Source organism: Cygnus olor, chromosome 6, assembly GCF_009769625.2.
Source record: "Cygnus olor isolate bCygOlo1 chromosome 6, bCygOlo1.pri.v2, whole genome shotgun sequence".
NCBI classification, from domain to species: domain Eukaryota; kingdom Metazoa; phylum Chordata; class Aves; order Anseriformes; family Anatidae; genus Cygnus; species Cygnus olor.
In genome coordinates this window covers 15,051,823-15,071,715 of record NC_049174.1, presented here as the reverse complement: position 1 = coordinate 15,071,715, position 19,893 = coordinate 15,051,823, and the positions used below count along the sequence as shown (strand labels likewise).

At 39.0% G+C, this 19,893-nt stretch overlaps 1 protein-coding gene and 1 long non-coding RNA gene across 3 annotated transcripts in view; both read left to right on the top strand.

Moving 5' to 3' along the window:
* Nucleotides 1-658: 658 nt before the first annotated feature.
* The window catches only part of PPP1R1C (protein phosphatase 1 regulatory inhibitor subunit 1C), a 48,219-nt gene continuing 28,984 nt past the window's right edge, over nucleotides 659-19,893 (top strand). The window contains 3 exon segments of the mRNA XM_040561861.1: nucleotides 659-2,078; nucleotides 2,080-2,235; nucleotides 4,490-4,550. Coding sequence (XP_040417795.1) covers nucleotides 1,977-2,078; nucleotides 2,080-2,235; nucleotides 4,490-4,550 — 319 coding nt within the window. The 5' untranslated portion in view covers nucleotides 659-1,976.
* LOC121072350 lies at nucleotides 12,934-18,768 on the top strand. 2 transcript variants are annotated; one of them, XR_005821145.1, is made up of 3 exons: nucleotides 12,934-13,254; nucleotides 14,402-14,491; nucleotides 18,457-18,768. It is a non-coding gene; the product is annotated as an uncharacterized LOC121072350 (long non-coding RNA). The 2 variants fall into 2 exon arrangements; XR_005821144.1 differs by lacking the exon at nucleotides 12,934-13,254 and having other exon boundaries at nucleotides 14,228-14,491.

The following is a 19,893-nucleotide window of genomic DNA, read 5'->3' as shown; positions in this document are numbered from 1 at the left end:
TTTTTGGTAGGGTGTGCAGTGCTGAGCTCCATGTCTCTGTTCTGATCTCTGAACATCTGCTGTAAGCCACGGCTTCCTCATAGCTCTCAAAAATGGTTTGTGCCAACCAGCACAAAGCATCAAGCAAGTTGTCAGTTAAGTCACTGGCATTTTTTCCAGCTACTTGCCATCAACTAGAAGCCACTGTGGTACAAAGGAGTTTTAATTTGGATGAGGAGAGAAATTTCAGCCCTCACCTTCTGGGCTAGACGTTTTTCATAAACTAACTGGCTTGTGTATTTGTCTCTGTTCAGAAACATCTTGGTATTCTGATAATGTGTTAACTATTTTCATTTGTATGAATCCAAACCTTGACTTCCAGGTTTATTCTGCTGTGCACAGTCTGTGCATTATTTTTACCCATGATCCGTACTCCTTCCCCCGCCTTCCCTCCTGGCACAGATGGGGAAATACTCAGTGGCTTTAGAATAAATCTGTGATGAACTGTGAAAATCCTTGATCCTTTCAGTGGCCTGGACCAGAAGTGTGTTTTCAAATTCCTTTGAGTTTTGGTTTCAGAGCCTCAGCTCTGAATTCTGCTGCTTCTCTGTTTCCTTACTGCAGTCTGTCAGGGCAGGCTCAAGTTACTCTTCTCTGTGTATTTTACCTGTTTGCTCTTCATCCTGACTGGTTGTATTTCTACTGAGAGAGTTCACAAATCTTACAAAAAGCTGATGAAAATTCACTTGCTCTCTGCAGGTAGCCTTATCCCAGATAAAGCTGACTCTTCGAAGTGCCATACCAGTCAGGACTTGCCTTGTTTTCTTTCTTTCCAATTGTTTGTAATGGTTACCACGAGATTGAGCCAATGCTCTTTGGCTGTGGGCTTAGACCTATGCTTACAACATAGTCCTTTGACCTGCCTACAGCATTGTCTGTCCAGGGACACAGCTTTAGTATCAAGAGCACCTTTGCTGCAGGAGCTCTGCTGTGCTGCTTTGCAGTGGTCAGGAGCTCTGAGCAAATGGGTAGGTTATGTTAATGGTCACTGTATATTGTTTCATATACTTCTCATTAAGATGAAATTAAAAGTGAAAATCAAGCAGATTCACCAGAATGTTACTGGTATGATTGACCAAATTATTTTCCTGGTCTTAAAAGAAGGCACAGATTTTGTACCCCAAAGTAGGATTTGGGACTCTGAATTTTAGCCTTCTAAAAGCAAAGTGAGTAGGCTGAGCCATCTTTACTTTTTCTAGGGTTGACAGAGATAAAATGTCATCTCCAGTAGATGCTATACTGCACTTAAGCGGGACAGAACGAAACATGCTCTGATGTGTCAAGCTGTCGGGAGCCCAGATTGCTGGCTTAAATGCAGAACTTCTCAGTATCTGAAGTTATCTGAGATGGATCCTACCAGAAGAGTTTGCAGTCTAAATATGAACTAGCCTAAGGTGCAAACTGCACTTAGCACGCCAGATATGCTTCAAGAAAGTGTAGGCATCTATGTAGCATCATCATCAAAAAATCTTCCTGGAAGAGGTTTAGAAAAGTATTTGGAAGAGCAAAGGTGGTTGTGTGATACATGAGAAGAAGAGAGTGGTTCTGGCACACTGTAACAGAGACGGAATTATTGCATCCACCCCTCCTGCTACCTCCACCCCCAAAATCTGAAAACTTCCTGATTTGTGTTCATCAATAATTAAGAGCCCATCAGCAATACTCAGAGGGAGCTTGCATTGCACTTCTGAGCAGCCAGATAGTAATGTACAGTGGAGAGATCCTCTCTTTCAAATCCCAGGGCTCCAGGCCATGCAATGCTAGTATTGCATTTTCAATTAGCTTCTGAGTGAATGCTTGGCATATGCAGAAGTGAACTGGTACACAATTAGCTTATTGTTCCTTTTAGCTTTGTGCTGAGAGGATCTGAAGGACTGGAGAAGAGAGGGGAGAGGGGAGTGGGGGGAAAAATAGTCAAGCCAGCGGCATCTCTGTGGATGTGGAATAAGGGAGCTGCTCAGCTCACACAGATCCACTTGCTAAGTCTGGAATTACAGCTGTTACTGAGGAGCACACAGCGTGGCTTTAGGGAGCGTGCCGGGGAGAGCCACAGAACAAGGCTCTGTTCTCAGGCGCTCCAGGCTCTGCTCTCGCCTGCCTCATCTCAGCATTGCGATGGAGCCCAACAGCCCCAAAAAGATCCAGTTTGCTGTGCCGCTCTTTCAGAGTCAAATAGATCCTGAAGCAGCTGAGCAGGTAAGAAGACAAGTTTCTCTCATGGTTTTGAGGGAAAGGGGTAGAATGGGGGCGAGGTGTAGGGTGGTAACAGGTCATACTTATGGCCTAAATGCTTTTCCAACTTATATTAGCTTAACTACAGATTAAATGCTTTGGAGGTTATAGCACTGTCTGGATACATGCAAAAAGAGAATTGGATATATCCTCCAGCCAGAATAAGCCTTCTTTATCTTAGGTAGATTTATTCAGTATATATTTTCTGTGATGTTCCTGTAACTGGACCTTGTGCTCTAATGTATACGCTCCACTTGAATACACATTCTTCAATCAACTTAAGAAGATTGTTTTTATATAAAGCAAAACGTGAAGTTTATAATAGGTACCTAATAAGACATATTGCACAGTCCAGTTAGAAGACAGCTTATTTACCATTCATTTTAACATGATAAAATGAGTTACATTTTGCACAATTTATCCCTTCAGTTATATCCTGTATTTTACATGATTATTATAGTCTTATTTATATCATTTCTAAAATGTTTTAAATATTTGAAAAGTATGTACGTAAGCGTAGAAGTATGTCTGGATGTAGAATTATGTATGTATGAGATTAATATGTATACTATTTTAGGTTTTGACTCCCATACACGTACACAGATACTTGTAATATATATAAGGCAATACAGCAGTCTATAGAGGAAATATGTTTTTCTGTACACATGGTTATTATGTACAGCTATGCATAGATGTACATAAAGAAGGACAAACATAAGCTTAGTAGAAAAGCTGGATAAATTGTAATTAGGTCACCCAGTATATTTCTCTCAGTGCAAGTACTTCTCGACATTTGCTTCTATTTTTGTACATCTAGTTTTAGATGATACCAGGGGAATAGCATAACCTTGACAGTTCTGTGTTAACGATGAAAGTATTGGCACCTTCAGGACACGTATCTTGTTTCCTGAATATTCTGATGTGAGCCTTTGCCAGAAAGTGATGACTTGTGAATGACCACTGAATGAAGAAGTACTAGAAGGGTGCAGGAGCGAATTGCTGCAGGTCTTCATTTTGTCCATTGGTACTTCTGAACTATAAGACGTCCATGTCTTATGGTAAAGTCCTGCACTGAATTCAAGCAGGATGTGTTCTGATTTTTTTTTCTGAAATCTGTAAGAACCATAACATTTGGATTTCACTGAATTCCCATGGCTTTTGAAATGCTGTGTCACAAAGTCTGCCTAGTATTTAAGGGTAATCATTTTGTTGTTGTGAGTTTAATTCCAAGTGCTATTCAGTTATACTGTGGAGGTGTGATGAAATTAAATTAGTAAATTCTGCAGTCAGCTACTCTAATCTGGAATAACCCCATTAAACCTGATGATGTAATTTTCCATTTACAGCTCTGAAAGCAAAATTTTAACCCAGCTCACTACAGAGCTCAGCAACTAAGAAAGAACAAATGCACTGACATTGAGCACTCGTGTCAGTGTGGTTTCTAGCTGAAATACTCAGTCTCTCTCTTAAATTCAATAGAATATTGATAGCCTGGAAGTTTTAGTGTAGCAACTTTCAATGCAAATATGTCCATTATAGGAGGGTAGTCCATTGTCATGTAGTTCAATCAGTGTTAATGGAACAAAATAGCTGAGTCAAATAAACTTTGAATAATAAGAACTGCATACAATTTCTATTCAGAATTACATATTGATAGGTAAATATCTATGCTAGTGCCATTTGGAAACATTCTTTTTAAAGTCTTGACTACTGTTTTCTTTAGTTAAAGAACAATAACACCACTTCTGGCCACAGTTTAGAAATATAAATTCATCAGAAAACATATATGCAATGTCAGCTCTCAAGTGTGCTTCAAAAATATTCATATTCATAATTGCTTGTGAGAGCTGTAACAGCAGTAGCTATTTGCATATATAAGTTCACAAACTACTGCAGTTATTTTCCTGAAACAAAGCTAAATGCCAATATTTTAAGATATAACCAAAACACATCAGCAACGAATGTCCAAAAACTTATTCGAGAAGGCTCTCCCCTGTGTTTCAGACTTCAATATACAAGCAGCCGCATGACCCTGATCACTGTCAGTCCAGAAGAGCAGTCAGAAAGACAGCGATGTGCTGCTGTTCCTTCAAATATTTTCTTTTTTAACTTTGCCTGGTTTACAGTCAGGAGGACATCAGATGGATTGATTGCTTTGCTTTGGGTGTGGGGTGATTGGTGGGCCCTGATGACTCTGCTTGGTTTGTGCATGTTACAGATCAGGAAAAGAAGGCCTACCCCAGCATCACTCGTCATCATGAATGAGCATGTGCCCCCAGGTGAGTGCTAACATACTTTCTAAACTATTGAATTTGTGTATTCGGGATTGTCTGCAGAATGGTTAGCCAATGAACTACATGATTTTAGAAATCCAGCATTAATTTCGAAGCACTAAATATTAAATAATGGACCATAGAACAGTTTGGAGTAAAAACCATGAATCTATGTAAATCTTGGCCTTCAGATGATGGCAATAATTTCAGTATTTTATACTTTTCTATGTTTTGTTGTATGCACAAGGAGAGTAAACATGATCCCGACCCTTAAGACATAATTTGAGTTCTTAAGACGTAATTTGAAACACACTACCTACTTTACTTCACATCAAACTTTTATCTTATATAGCCCTCTGCAACATTATTTTCCTGTCTTATCTGTTCATTCTTTAAAAAGCAGTTCAGGCTTTTCCTCACTGATGTATCCTTTAGATCATTACTGCATGCACTGGTATCTCAGTAAAATTAAACCATCTTAGCTCTACTGGGATCTCCTCTTGCTGCAGTGTGCTGATGGTCTCCCGACCTGATTAATGTCACCAGTAGCTGAAATTCCTGAGAAATGCGCTGAGAGAAGCATTTAAAGAGCCCTGCTCTTGAGGTTGAGATCATTGCAGCATAGCACGGATTAGGGATGTTCAAGCATGGCATATGGCTAAGGTTATATTATTTTGACACTGCAAGTGACCCATGCATTTGCTGCAGGGCTAATGCTGATCCCAGTTTGGAGAGTAGCATTCTGGCCCATGTTTCAGGCAGTTCAGCTCTCAGTAATGATGCATGAAAGATCTGCCTCAGACCGACTTTCCATAGGTTAATGGGATCTACAGTGCCTGTGTTGCTAGGACTTAATTTAAAGCAAACTCACCTTGACTGATAATCTCTTTTGCAATTCACTTTGTACAGTTTGTACCGTCATATTTCCTTTTATAAACAGATACCTGGTAGAGTACCAAATCAAAACCAAACAGAGAATAAGAACTCTTTTTAATTTACAGGAAATTTTAGTGTAAACAAAGTGGTGCATGTCTGTTATCTCCTTTCCTGCAATGTTCATAATAAATCTTAAATAAATCATTTTTATTATCAGTTAGGATTGCTGCAAGTATCAGTAAACTTCCATGTAAACCCGAGAGCTAGTATTCGTCCTTTTCACTTATGTTTATTCATTGATATGTTATCCCCTCTTATTAGGTACTGGGAAACTAGTATTGATGAAGGTTCTTTGGTTAAATTAAAATCTTGTCCTTTTTTTATTACTATTATTTTATACAGAGTAAGACAAAAATAACAAAATTATAAGCACCTTCATTTTCCTTCCCCCCTTCATGTCGTTTGTGCATGAGTATGTGCATACAGGTTTCCACATGGCATGCTTGATACGGGCAAGTGTTTTGAAAGGAGCGTGCACATGTAGCTATGTAAACCCACCGAATACAAGATCCACAAAGCCAAATTGGAAAGACAGATTATAGATTTACAACGGGAGTATGAATAGTAAATAAATTCATTATGGGTGTGATCTTGCAAGGTGCCGGGCAACTTGTGAAATTATTGTATACCTTCAACTTTCAGAGGGGTCAGCAAGTCCTAGAGACTCTTGCCAACTTGCAGATTAAACTCCTACTGCTAGTTTGCTACTTGATTTTGAATAGAGTTCAATAGTATAACAAATAATGATTCATCTCCAAACAATGGTTAATTCATTAATGCTCGTGTTTACAGTCAATAAAATAACAGTAGTAAGGGTGAAAACTTGACACTACCACAATTTTCATTAGAAGCATGATTCTCTAAATATATGAGAAAACTGAGCAGAAGAGAATTTAAGTGATATTGTCAAAGACAACTATTAAATTAGAACTGGACTAAACTAGAATCCTGTCTCTTGATTTTTACCCACTGAAGTACTCCAATTCCCTCATTAGGAACAGATAGTGAAGTATATGCTTCCAAGAGCATGAAATGCATGACCAGTGCAATTCTAAATGTTCAGATGCCCATGCAAAGTTTACTCAAATTATCTAAACTTCTTTTATTTTGAAAATCAGAGAGAGGCATTCTCTGAGAATTAGACTTTTCTATAGCCTTCTGTTGCATCTGCTCTTGATTGCAGCATGAAAAAAGTAGCATTTTTGTGGTATTCTGGCATTCTGGATATAGACCCATCTGGAAACCAGAAGGGAGTAAAATGATTTTGGACATTTCAAAACTTTGTAATAAATTCTGTTTGAGTTGTGCCATACATAGATCTAAAACAGTCATTTTCTTCTAAGTCTTCTCATCCATCGCTGATGTCTACAGCAGATTTGAGAGGAATCTGTCTTCACGGATGTAGGTAAGGGCCATTGTACTATAAAGTGAAGATGGAATGGCTACTAAGGATAAGTCATTTAAAACAACATTTGGAGATGACAACTACTTCAAAATTTTAAGAAGAGTCTCCTTGGCTTCCCTGCTTCCAAGGAGACGGTAAATGCCAGACCACACTAAATGATTTACAGGCAGGTGGTAGATGTGACTGCAGGAGCTAATATCAAGACCATAGTATCATTGATTGGTGCATTTACTTCTGCTTACTCTGGTTGGCATCATATATAATTTCAATCAAAGTCAGCAAAAGAGAAATTTGAATCGTGACAGCATCAGTAATGATTGCAGTGGACATTATGGGCTTGTGAAGCAACATAGTGACGAAAAAAACCTCAACTTTCTCTGTATGTGTTCTGTAAAGTGCTTTATTGTGGATTATGTCACATCTCAGCAGAGAAGTTAGCACTAGAAAAATTGAGACTCAAGTTATGAAGTGATTTACCTTGAGTGATTGTTGCCATCAGTTGAGCTATATTTTTTCTGAGAATCTGATATTTGATTTCGTAATATCTAATTGGTTTTACTATTATTTGAAATTACAAGACCGTTTTACTGTCTGTGAGAGCAGAGCCTAATTTTAGTGGGCAGAACTACAGAAACTTGCAGTGTCTCATCCTAAGCAGGATGCCTGTATGGATTACTGAGGAAGCCCAGTCATATCCTGCTATAGCTACAGTTGCTCGATCCCTATCCTTTAAAAAAGGGATGTAAGCATGTGGTTAGTTTTAAAGACATTTTTACGTGTCATGCTGCAGAAGAGCTTAATCCAAAAATTGCTAAAAGCTCTCCTGCTTCTTCTTTCTCTTGCAGTATCATTGAAGCCAACAGAAACTGAAAATTACATACCTGGAAAGCAACCTTTTCTTTAATGCCATAATATACTCACAATCTCCTGTTTCCTTACCAAGTGTAGGAGACTATATATGAAAATCAGTTCTTACTATATGAAATACAGGTCTATCCGTGCTTTAAACCAGCAGTGTCATACTGCAATGGCTCACGTAAAAGCTGGTAGTAATGTAGAGAAATGACAGCCGAGGGAGGAAAACATATCAGACCACAGCTCAGGTTTAATGCCATTAGTGCTCACTTTGATCAGAAAACAATGCCAGCGCTCCTGTATAGACTGGCTTTGTCACAGAGCCAAGGCAACATCAAACAGTCTGGCTGGCAGGGTCTGCTCAGTTCATGTCAGAGTGTTCAGTCTTCTTGAAATATTACAATAGGGGTAAACAGAATAAATTCTGTGTTTCTGAACTTTCTATGTATTTGCTGTTTGCAACTCTCCTTTCTACTCAGTTGCATGGTTTGGCTTCCTTCCTTGTAATGTAAATGTTACTTAGTGTTTGGAAATAAGAAAAACATAGCAATGTGTTTTGATAATTCTTCAGAGCTGCCTTTTTGTATTTGGCAAATCTCATTTCAAGGTAGAAAAGGTAACTCGTAAGAAGGCTGTACCCATATCCAGATAAGGAACTTGCTTGCAGTCTGTGTTTGGACGTTAGCAATTTTTCTGTTGTGTTCCCAGCTGACTTTCACTTGTCCGTACAGGGACTCATGCCTCCCAGCTCACTGCAGGATCTCCAAAGCTCTGGTGAGATGCCTCAAGGGCAGGGTCAGTATTTAGTACAGCCTCAAACAACGCAGACGGATGGGTAGTGGGAGTAAGAATGGCCCTTACACCTGCTGCAATCCCATGACAACCCAAAGCAGATTGTTGGTTTTTTTTTTTTTTTTTAATGCTAAATTGGTTCTAGACACTCCCAGTCTATCCCTGCATAATAAATCTTATTGCCATGTATAGCTGTGCTTTTCTGATGATGCAAACTATGCCAGAAGTATATCCTTGAGAGGGTAGATGTGTTATGTTCTATCTGACATTGAAGTTTTACATTTAACAATCACATTTTTTCTTGCAAGGCAAAAGGGAGTTGCTAGGTAGGTGACAGCTGTTTCTGGTCAACTGTAAACCAGTCCTGCAGTCCTTTCTCGGGCAAAACACTCACTGAAACTTGAATCAACAGAGAACTCTTGGTCTCACAGTTCATGAAAACTGATATGTTTTTCAAAAGCATGAGATTCTGGTAGGACATACTGCTTACTTTGGTTCAGAAAATAGAGAGTGAGTAAGCCGAATAACAGCTGTTTTCAATTGCAAATTTAGGCTTCTAATGTGGTTATAAAAAAACCTGTCATTAACTTCTTTCTTTTCTTTTTTTTTTTTTTTTGGTCTAAGAAGTTGGCCTCTCTATATGCTAAATTTGAATATCATTTAAGTGTGCTGTCTGTTTTTATTATAGTCTAGGACTTCATGGAGGTATGGCAGTAAGCAATGAAAAAGATTTGTTTGTCTCCCACCACAGGACTGGTACAGCTAGCTCTGTGTGCGTTACCACTGGCACAAAGATGCTCAGAGATCAGGCACTGCTGGTCCGGGCAGTGCAGACCTTTGTGTTCCTCAAGGCTGTGCTGAGAAGGGCCAGCTGACACGGTGAAACAATGAAATACATAAAACAAACACTGCATGAGCCCTAATAGGCAACAGAGGAATTCTTGAACTGGAAAGAAAATGTCTATGCTTGATAAAACCCTTCTATCTGCAAGCTGATGTGTGACTTCAGAACTTCAGATGTTCAGTGGCAAACTACATCCCTTTTTTTTTGCCTGTTTACGCTGTGCTAGGATGTTGTTTCATTTGGGTTAGTTTGAGTTTACTCTGCAGTTCAGGATCACAGAGTCCCTGGGACAAGCCACAGCATAAGTTCCTCACACATATGGTATGTGAGTGAAAACTCCATGATCTGACCCACGAAAATAAAAAAAAAATAAATAAAAAAGTTCATGGACTTAAATAAATTAATGAATAAATAAGGACAGGAAACTGTGCTTGAGCTGTTTTTAATGCAGCCCAGAAGCAATAGCTCACACATTCCAAACAGAAGCCATGAAACCTTTTTTAATTTAAAAATAAAAATAAAAATTCCTTAGCATCTTTCAAAGGCAGACAGGATTTTTTCATCATCATCATCACTTGTCAAAGGAGCTGTCATGCTGCCTGCAGTAAGGTAAAGACACCACGCTGGAGGACCAGGCTTTGATTTGGCTGGAATGAACTGTGCACTGCTCTGCCTGATCTAGAGGTTATCACAGAGGCACCCGGATGCATTTTTGCTATTTTTTTTTGAGGTCATGAACATATTAGTTCACAAATATAAACATTCCCACAATTCATGCATTGTGTAAAACACATAGTCTGGAGCAGTGTGAAATACGTACTGCTTCATACAGTGCCCAAGTAAGCTACATGTCTTGAAGATGAAAAAGAGCCAATAGTTTCAGGTCTTGTATTGTTCTGAACTGGTACCTTCAGGTAACTGTCAGACCATTTTAACTCACCATCTTAGCTGTCATATGTTTGATATTACGCCTTCACTCTTCCTTTGGCTGTTGTAGACATCTAGCCTAATAAAAATATGTTGTGTCTGTAAGTGTTACAGTAGTTAAAGCAGCCTTCAGATTTCTTTAATTTGCACGGAAGAACCGCTATGGTAAAGAAGTACAATAACTACAAAGTATTATTGTGCCTCCTCTTTGGATGTACTACGTGGTCCTCAGCTCAGCTCAGGATGAGCCTTTGCTATTTGCAGCTGACAACCTAAACCCCCAGACTACACAGACAACTACAGTCTACTTGGCTGAAATAAGTAAATTCACAGTCAAAACAAGACAAGTTCCTCACATTCGGTGATGTTTCTCTTCCCTCCATGAGAAGGGGAACCATGAGCTGCAATCACGGTCAGAGAAAGCTTTGGGTTGTGGAAGGGACTGGGTATGACTGCTGTCTGGAAATGGAAGGTGGGCATTTACAACCAGAACTCAGATTTTGGACCTAGATGGGAGAAATGGTGCAGCTGAGAGGACATGTCACTCATTCATAGTTTGGGCAAAATTACATTTATCCATTTCTCTCATTCCATCCTTTTATACTCCACAAGTGAATTTACTTCCTCTTCTACTTACCCGTGCAGCTGAGCTCCTAATGTGTGCCATGACACTGCTTGTTGCTGCTGCTTCCTGCCCTCTGTTGGTTTTGTGTTTGACGGGTCAACATCCGTGGAGCTATCTGAAAGTACAGGAGGTATTTTTAGAACTGAACCTTGTACTCTTCATCTGTTTTCCTCATTCCTTATACAAAAGCACCATAGAAACAGCCTTCTTCCATCCCAGGAGATTATTTGCAAATCATTTTTAATATATATGGTTTCGTGTTACATATCTCCAGCTCCTTGATTATCCAGTGTCAGGACTGATAAGCTTTTGAACAGTTTACCTCTGTTTTCATCTTAATGCACACTGATGTGACAAAGAGGTGTGCCATGGGGTAGAGAATAGCAGTGTGGAAAGCTAAATAATGTTGTGAGAAAGCCAGTTTGACAGCTTCAAGCTTTATTACGCTCATAAAGCTTAGCACTTTGCTAGAGAAACCCTAACAGATTTGCTCTGTGCCAAATACTTATACACTTCACACAATTTGTTTTGGTGAGAAATGTGAATACATGGTGAGCTTCTGATTTAAAAAAATGAAACATCTAGGCATATGTAGCTACCTATAGTCAAAGTACCTAAGCTATATTTATTTAGTACAGCTATATGAGCAGACAATTACTGGGGCTTGTGACATTTAAATATATATTTTTGATCAAAATAGGTCCAGTTTAGCCTGGAGCAAAACATTCTGTTTGCATTTTGAGTGTTGGGTTATTTGTTTGTTTGTTTTAACAGCAGAAAAAATCGTACACAATTTGAAATTAAGTCCATTTAAGCACAGTAAGACAAATTGGCTTAAATAAGAATATTAAATTATTATGTTTTAAGATTGTTTAAATTATACTTCAATAATATAATAATACTGATCCTTTTTTTTTAACATAAAGTAATAAACTAAAATCCATTAATAAATGTTTCAGCCTTCCTGAGGAGAAGGGAAAAAAAAAAAAAAAACAGCACGGGGTTTATCTGACCTCTACTATTTAGTACTTAATGCAGCACTCATTCACCATGGTGATGTGTGCAGAATAAATAGATAATGTGGACAGACGAGAGAGAATCCAGCTTTTAGCACTAACCTCATTATGTTCAGAATATTGGGGAGGGGTTGCACTTAAAGCATCAATCAAGATAGCCCCATTTATTGAGCTTCCAGAGAGGAAAAAACAATTAACTCTTTATGTGAAATAATTCAAGTTGAAGTCTCACTTCAACATCCACCAACAGTAGGAATTTAATGAATTTGGACTGAAAGCTAGCAGGAACTCTAACCAAAAAGATGCTATCAGTCAGGGGAGTTTTCACCAACTGCACAAGGCTGGACTGCTGAAATTCAGCGAGTGTACGAGGACCATAGAACTTGGCTTTGCTTTCCTTGTGTCTGAGCTGGCTGTGTCATGAGCTGTGGAAATATGATCAGTTGAACCAGCCTAATTCCTTTTTACAGTCATCTAAACAGTTCTAGGATAGAATTATACCACATGTCTGTTGGAAGGAACTGTTTTCCTCTTCCACCCCTCAAAACCCTAATCGTGTGTCTGTATTTAAAGTCATCACTTCTAATATTTTCCTTAAATAGCTTTACTGGGTGATCAGGAGAGTATGATAGCAGCAGAATGAAGTGCAGTTACATGCTCATTTCTTTTGTGTCTTCCTTGGGATACCTAGGACACAGGCATACCACAGAGAGTGAATGTCTTGGCATTTTTTTTTTATCTTGTAGAGCCAAACCACACTTACAGAAGTCCATTAGCAGTGCTAAGTACACAAATGTGCATTTTAAAGGCAGTATATTCCGCTTGAGACCATATCCTTCATTCTGACAACATAAGCAGAGAAGAGTCACACACAGCAGTGCATGAGCTTGCTTGGGCCAGATGGAAAGTTCTTATTGAAGTAAAGCAGTGAGCTTTACTGCGTCCTACAGTACTGTTTATCCTGGTTCGTAGACATCCCACAGCCTAAACGTTTCAGCACTGAGTCTCTATCACTCAGAAAAGAGAAAGGCTTGTGGTGATAGTATTCCCTTCAAGTCTTTCTGAATTCTCTGCTGTAGCTATTCTCAGACAGTGGTGTAAAGCAAAGGTGTGGGTGAACCTTTCCTGCTCTTTTTCTGACCACCACCAATTTGGAATTATATTGAAGAACTAAATGTGTTGTAGGAGGCCGGGGGAACCACGGGGAGGGGGAGAGAGAGAAAATAATACTTTTCGTCAAAAGAATTGTGATCCAGGTGTTTTGATCCAGTTCAACATTAGTTTTTTTTACTTTCTGTTTTTTAAACAAGGTAAGTAGACAGCAGAGCTGTAATTGTTTAGAAATGTGCTTTCAGGCTTCCTAAAATGCTGATGCTAGTGGATGACTTAGGCCTTAATGTGTACAGCATATCCTGTAGGAGGGTGTGGAACAATTCATTCCACATGAATCACAATGATGTGCTGCTGATTGTGACAGTGTAGATGAAGACGTGTAACACAAAACACAGGATCCCCTCTGGCCCTGGTATTTAGTGAGGTTATTAGAAATTCTGAAAAATGTCTTTGGAAATTACAGGCTAACTTATTCTGCGTTAACAAATGATTGCCCTGTCATTTCCATCCTGTCTAGCCGTGTTCATGGTGAGAATGAGATTATGGAACCTCATTATGTTGACTCTTTGAAAACTTCCAGATAGAAAAACAAAGAATAAATCCACAAAAGTGACATTTGCATCTTCTTTTTGTATAAGGGTCACAAAACCCAAGAAGCACTATCGCTAATAGTTCACTTTATATGCGCATGAACTGATACATGTATGTGAGGGGTTTTATGCATGTGCAATCTAATCATAGGAAAGCAGAGAGTAGTTGGCAAGGACTAGCTTTAAAACATATTTTTACTGAAATCCTTGAGGTATTATTCAGAAAGGAAGGAAACTGCAAAGGCAGCAATAATAATCACTGGCTAAGGAAGAGTTTTATTTGGTATATGTTTTCTTCTCCCCTGGTAAATGTCACCTTCCAGACTGTACAATATACAACCATTCAGCTAGGATATTTTTTGTTGTTTTATGAGCTATAGCAAGCAAAGAAATGTTTGACTTTTTTTTAGTTTTGGCTGTTGATGATGCCTTTTATTTTAGAACTTAGAATGTTCTTGTTGCTCACAGCAGAGAAAGGAACAGCTCGCAGGGGGAGTTACTGCAGAGAAAGGAACAGCTCGCAGGGGGAGTTACTGCAGCTACAACTCCAGTACATAGATTGCCACCGGTGGGTCAGTTCCAAGCCGTTTTCCATTGCAATTGATTCCTCCATACAAAGCTATTAGGGAATGCTTTAAACGTATATCAGGGGACCAGCTAGTATTGTATTTCTGGTCATCTTGGATTTTTCTTTATGATCTTTGCCTCAGTTGTATTTAGATTTCAACTTCTTCACTATCTCATTTGAACACAGACTGAACTTAAATCAAGCAATCATCTGGGAAGTAACATACTACTGACACTATTCAGTATTACTGGTGAATTCCCAACTTGTTCTCTCAAGGTACTTAGCTTTTTTTACTTGAAAATATTTAATGAACATGTTAAGTCTTTTCACAAATACATTATTAGGAGTGTTAGAGTCAATGGGCAAACTATTTGGGAAGGTTTTGTGAATGTACTTTGGTAATAGTTGGTAAAACATTAGCCATTACCTGCATTTAACAGTTTGGCAGTATGTTTTGTTTGGACATATTCATTTCAGTGCGAAGTTTCTGCTCTTCGCTCCTGTTCCTCCGAGTATTTGCTGGCAGTCACTGAACAGCTCTGGCCCTCTTCAAGCCTCTTAGAAGCAATCTTCATCTTTACTTCCCCCCTTTTTCCTCTATGCATTTCTCTTCTTTCACTGTCGTGTTCTAGGCTAGTCTGTGCTGTGAGTGTGGAAACTGCCCTTAACCCATGAGCAAAGATGCAATCTTTGTTGACGTATGCTTTTGTGTCAGAATAGACCTGGTGTCAGTATAACCTTTAAGTAGGTAAGTTCTCCTTCTACACAGACAGTCAAATTTTGAGACAAAGTGTCGTGCTTTAGGTTGATTTTCCAGTCCTTGTCCCTTGACTTGTTCTATATCTCTGTGATACTCTGTTTTTCCAAGGTCATCTTGCACTTCACTTTGACCCTCCAGCACCTCCTGGGGCACACAGAAATGCTGGCTGTCAGGTTCTCCTCCTACTGTAATGGCGTTCTTCCCCAGAGCCACCAGAGATCATGCCAGAAAATCAGCGTCACCCTAGTTTACATATATTTGCCTCACAAAGAATTTTTCTTATCTACATTTCAGTCCAGAAGAGAGTTGAATCATCCTAAAAGAATGTCCATAAAAGAGAGTTGTGTGCAACTCATCATGTATCTTTTAAGACACACTTTACGCACATCTGAGACTTGAATTTACAATCAACATTCAGGCCAACAGGCCAAGGATTTCAAATTCCACATCACCAATCACAGCAGTTTGCTTCAGTTTGCCTCACTTTTATCCAGTTGAATGAATTAACTTGGATCTCACAGATGGAGTGACTATTAATGTGACTGTCATTATTTATATGTGTATTATATATTTTTATATATTGTTATCTATATTATGCATATGTGTAACAATTCAGACTAAGAAGTCAGCCAACAGATGGCTGAAGTTCTTTCCTAGTTGACGTAATGCTAGAAATAGTTCACTAAATGACAGTCATTTGTCTGTGTTGTTGTTGCTTGGTTAGTTGGTTGGTTGGTTGGTTCCTTGGTTTTAGATTTTTTGTTGTTGTTGTTATTTGGTTGGTTGTTTATTTGTTTACCATACTCATGCTATATATCTTGGATAAAATTGTGGCTTTGAAGTCAATGGCAAATCTTCCTGTTGCTTATGGCCTAGTAAAGTCGGTAGTAAAATGATTTTCTGTTTTTCGCTTTTCTCATAAACTCTGGTTTGTTTTGCTGATGCAGACCTTAGATTTGCCACAGTATTTACACTGAGCAGCACTGAACTTGTTTTGAACTTCTGAGCTGGAATTGTTTTGTCTAGAGCAGTATTCACTTCCCCTAACCTTTCTGTAAACTAAACCAGGCACTGAAGTACCTCTTGTTCCAGAGGGTCAGAGCGTAATTGGCAGTGCAGTGTGTGCACAGATGACAAATTACAAAGACTTGGGATTAAACTTAACTTTGTTGTGCTGGAAATGGGAAAATGTATTTTGCTTTTAACTAAATGATATTATTCTGGAAGGAGTTAATTTACTGCGGCTTGGAAGCCAGGTATAGGCCAACCCTGACCTGGTACTTCTGGTCACAGTGACACCTCGTGGTCTTGCAGGAGATGTCTCCCAGCTGTAATGCCATGAATTACTAGCTGAAGGCTGCAAATTATATGGGAAGTTTATCTCAGAGAAATTCCCCCAAACCCTGTAAGATGTTTACGTTGGGACAAAAAAAAAAAATATTATCAGAGATACTGAAAGAAAAAAAAATAAAAGACTGACTTCCTTTCTTCTGATTCCACTCTTGTTCTCCTTCTTCCACTCTTGCCCCTCGTTCTTTGAGAGCTCTCTCTGTTGACTTCACCAAAGAGAAGTCTGTGGTACATAGATACACTTCAAGATAGTGATACACTTCAAGAAAGCAGCTCCAAGCCCAGCATTGATCTAAAGTCAAGTCAATAATTCAGTCAGTCATCAGTTATTCAAAGAGAAAATTTATTTTAAATGTTTTTCTCATTGCTTAATTTCTTTGTCTGGGAAGAACTGCCAAGTCTGTAACCATCCCCATACAACTGACGAGGGACTTCTTGTCGGGAAGGTCTGCCCCAGCATTCCTGCTCACCAACCCTCTCACAGAGCAGGGCTACAGAAAAGGGCCTCGCAGGTGTGGGGTTGCAGGACTTTTGCTATGAGAAAAAGAAATTTTAGCATGGAAGATTTTTTTCATGACAGGTTTTTCCACAAAGGCTGCTTTGTGTTCTAGTAAAATCATGACTGGGCTAGTAAGTAAAATAGTAAATGGAACTAGTAAAACTAGCAAACAAACAACCAACAACAAACCACCACCAACAACAAAAACCACCCAAATATTACAAGGGGACTTTACCATTCTGTCAAATTAGTTCAGTTTGCCTTTAAAAAAGCTCCTGATTATGGTGCATATTTTGCCCATAACCTTAAAAATTGTTAAAAGGGTCTAGCTGTGTAAAAAATACTCACCAAAGTGCATAAGTGCTGCTCAGCTCACATCCTGCCTATGCAGAGCAGCAAAGCACAGCAGATGCAGACACGCTCTTGCTTACACCCATCTGTCTGTGTGCATGACTCCTAGATGCATTACAAGAGGATCTCCATTAGCAAAATGGTGATGATTAGGAATGTGATGGTGTTTTGCTTAATGTATGATCAGAGTATTGAAGAAGACAGAAAGAAAAACTCAGTCATTATTGATAAGAAATAAGTCATTATTAATAAGACAGGAGAAAATAAAGAACTTAAAATATCTTCCAATGTATATTTTGAGATGCTATATTCATTTATGGGACTTAAATATTTATTTATTTAAGAGGTTTGGAATCTCTTAGGGAGGGAGAACAGAAAGTTGAAAACATAAAGCTTAGGAAAAGGATGATTTTTTGATGCTTGTAATAACAATTCATGAGTGCCCTGTGGTAAGGCTGCAGACCTGATTCATCACTGTTATATTCTAGTTTAATGCCAGTGAAACTAGACTGATTTACATAGCTGGGTGTGAAACTAGAATAACAAGCTCGTGAAGCAGGCACCACCATACAATTCCTTTTTGAGATTCGTGTGATGTGAACAAATGCATTTAGATTCACATTTGATATTTGTAATGTCTCCAGTTTCTTCCAAACCAGATTACAGTATCAGAATGTATGTTTTAAAGAAATTTTGATCTGTGTATATTATGAAAGGGTTTTATTTCACATTCTTACAGCTGTGCAGTTGTAAGTGGGCCCTTGGGTACTGCCTGTGTGGTGTGCAGTGATGCAGACACTGCTTAGACCAGATGCTGTTGCGTTGGTAGGAGAAGTATGATCATTCTTTTCATTTAGAAGTTGTCTTTGAGGACCATCAGGAAGTATTTGGTCTAACTAAGATGACGGCTATCCATACTCAGTACTAGTAATGGCTACTTCAATACTGAAGGTGGGAAATAGCTTTGTGAATATAAATGGGCTAATTTACCTGGAAAGAAAAGATAGAATGTCCAAATAAACTGATTCATCAGGCCTATGGCATTTTAGCTAATTCTGAAAGGCTGGTTACAGTCAGAAGCTCATTGGAAAAAACTTCTAGATGAACTAGAGCAATGTTGAGCCAGCTTAGTGTAGATGGCATGACCAACTACACTTGGGCTGAAATAGCATGTAAATGCTGAGTTAGTAATAAATTCCTTGCAGAGCCATTTCCCACTGGTATAAGAATATGTGATCTGGATGTAAAGAAAGCCCAGGTGAATCCAAGCCTTTTGTTTAGGTGCAGGACACAGAACAGCCAGGTGGTGGAAGAGCACACAGGTCTGCTCTTCGCAGACACTGGGGTCCTTTCCCGTCCAGCCAAGCACATTGCTATGCAGCACCTCATGTCCAGCTGCCCAGCCCTTCCTAACAGCTTCAAGATTGACTCTCCCTGTGCTGCTCTTCCAACAGAACAACCAATTCAACTCTCTGATGCTGTAAGCAGGAGTATATCAAAATAAATCCAGAGAAAGTCACCATCTAGGAAGAGAATTCTGCAGAACGGGAGTCTCTTTTTTTAGAAAATGAAACAATAAAATCAGTAAAATTGCCACACTGTGGTTTCATCTGAAGTTTTTTTGTTGTTGCAACTTTTCACGTTTATTTTTTATAACTGACTTCATTTTTTCCAAGTAGCAATTAAGGGCATGGTAGTGCAAAGTGCTGCAGCCCTGTGGGAGTTCCCTGTCCTACAAGGGGGTTGCCCATGAGCAGAAGACCACAGCTGCCTCCTTGTTCTGTCCCACATGCACATTTCTCTCTGACCCGTTCCCTTTGGTTCCATCAGTTCAATCTTTCTCTGTCCCCTCAACCAGGACAACCTTGCCACACTGTGCCAATACTTGGTGTGCAGAAGCCATCTACCGCACAGTCACCTCAGCTAGGGTGGCAGGTAGGTGCTGTCAGGGTAGCACGGGATCTTCCACAGGATACGTGCCTTAACCGCAGGTGCCTTACATGTTAAGCATCCTAATGCTTTTGTTTCTAGCAAACTCCTCTCTTTCCTGTTTTTATTAATATTTCCTATACAAATCTTGCTATTAGTGTTCCCTAAAGGAGCAGGCAGTAATTTAGATGCCGATTAGTGTGTGAAATGCAGCAGAACAGTAATGAATGTACTCTCCTGTCAGCGTTTGACTGAGGAGGCAGAAGACCCTCTAGCTACATTTACTGCAGCAGCTGCAATACTGGAGTTTAATGAGGTGCTTTTGCAATGTGAAAATTTTCAGAAACATATACTCATGCCGGGAGGGCCTACCAGGATATTTTTTTGTAATTAAATGTAATTACATCCATACCCATAATCAAGTTCTCATTGATAGATACAGGCAAATAGAAACCAACAAGCAAAAGTCAAACAATTAACTACATGAGGGTTTTTTGTTGTTGTTGTTTTGGTTTTTTAATGTTTGCCTTATTGTACTTTTTCCATTTCCTAGCTCAGTGGTTTAGTAAAAAGCTATGAAGTTCTAGCTAATCCAGCAATGTGTGGTTAGCGTTCTGCCAAAAGCAAAGTATGAAATATTTTTTGATCTTATTTTGTCTTCTAGAAGAAAGGAAATGTAGTTTTTATAGCAGAAAAAATCACAAAGTAATATTACACCAGTCAATTTCTAAATCAGATTTCAGTGAGCTTATTTTGCAAATACAAATGCAAATACAAACTGTGGTCATC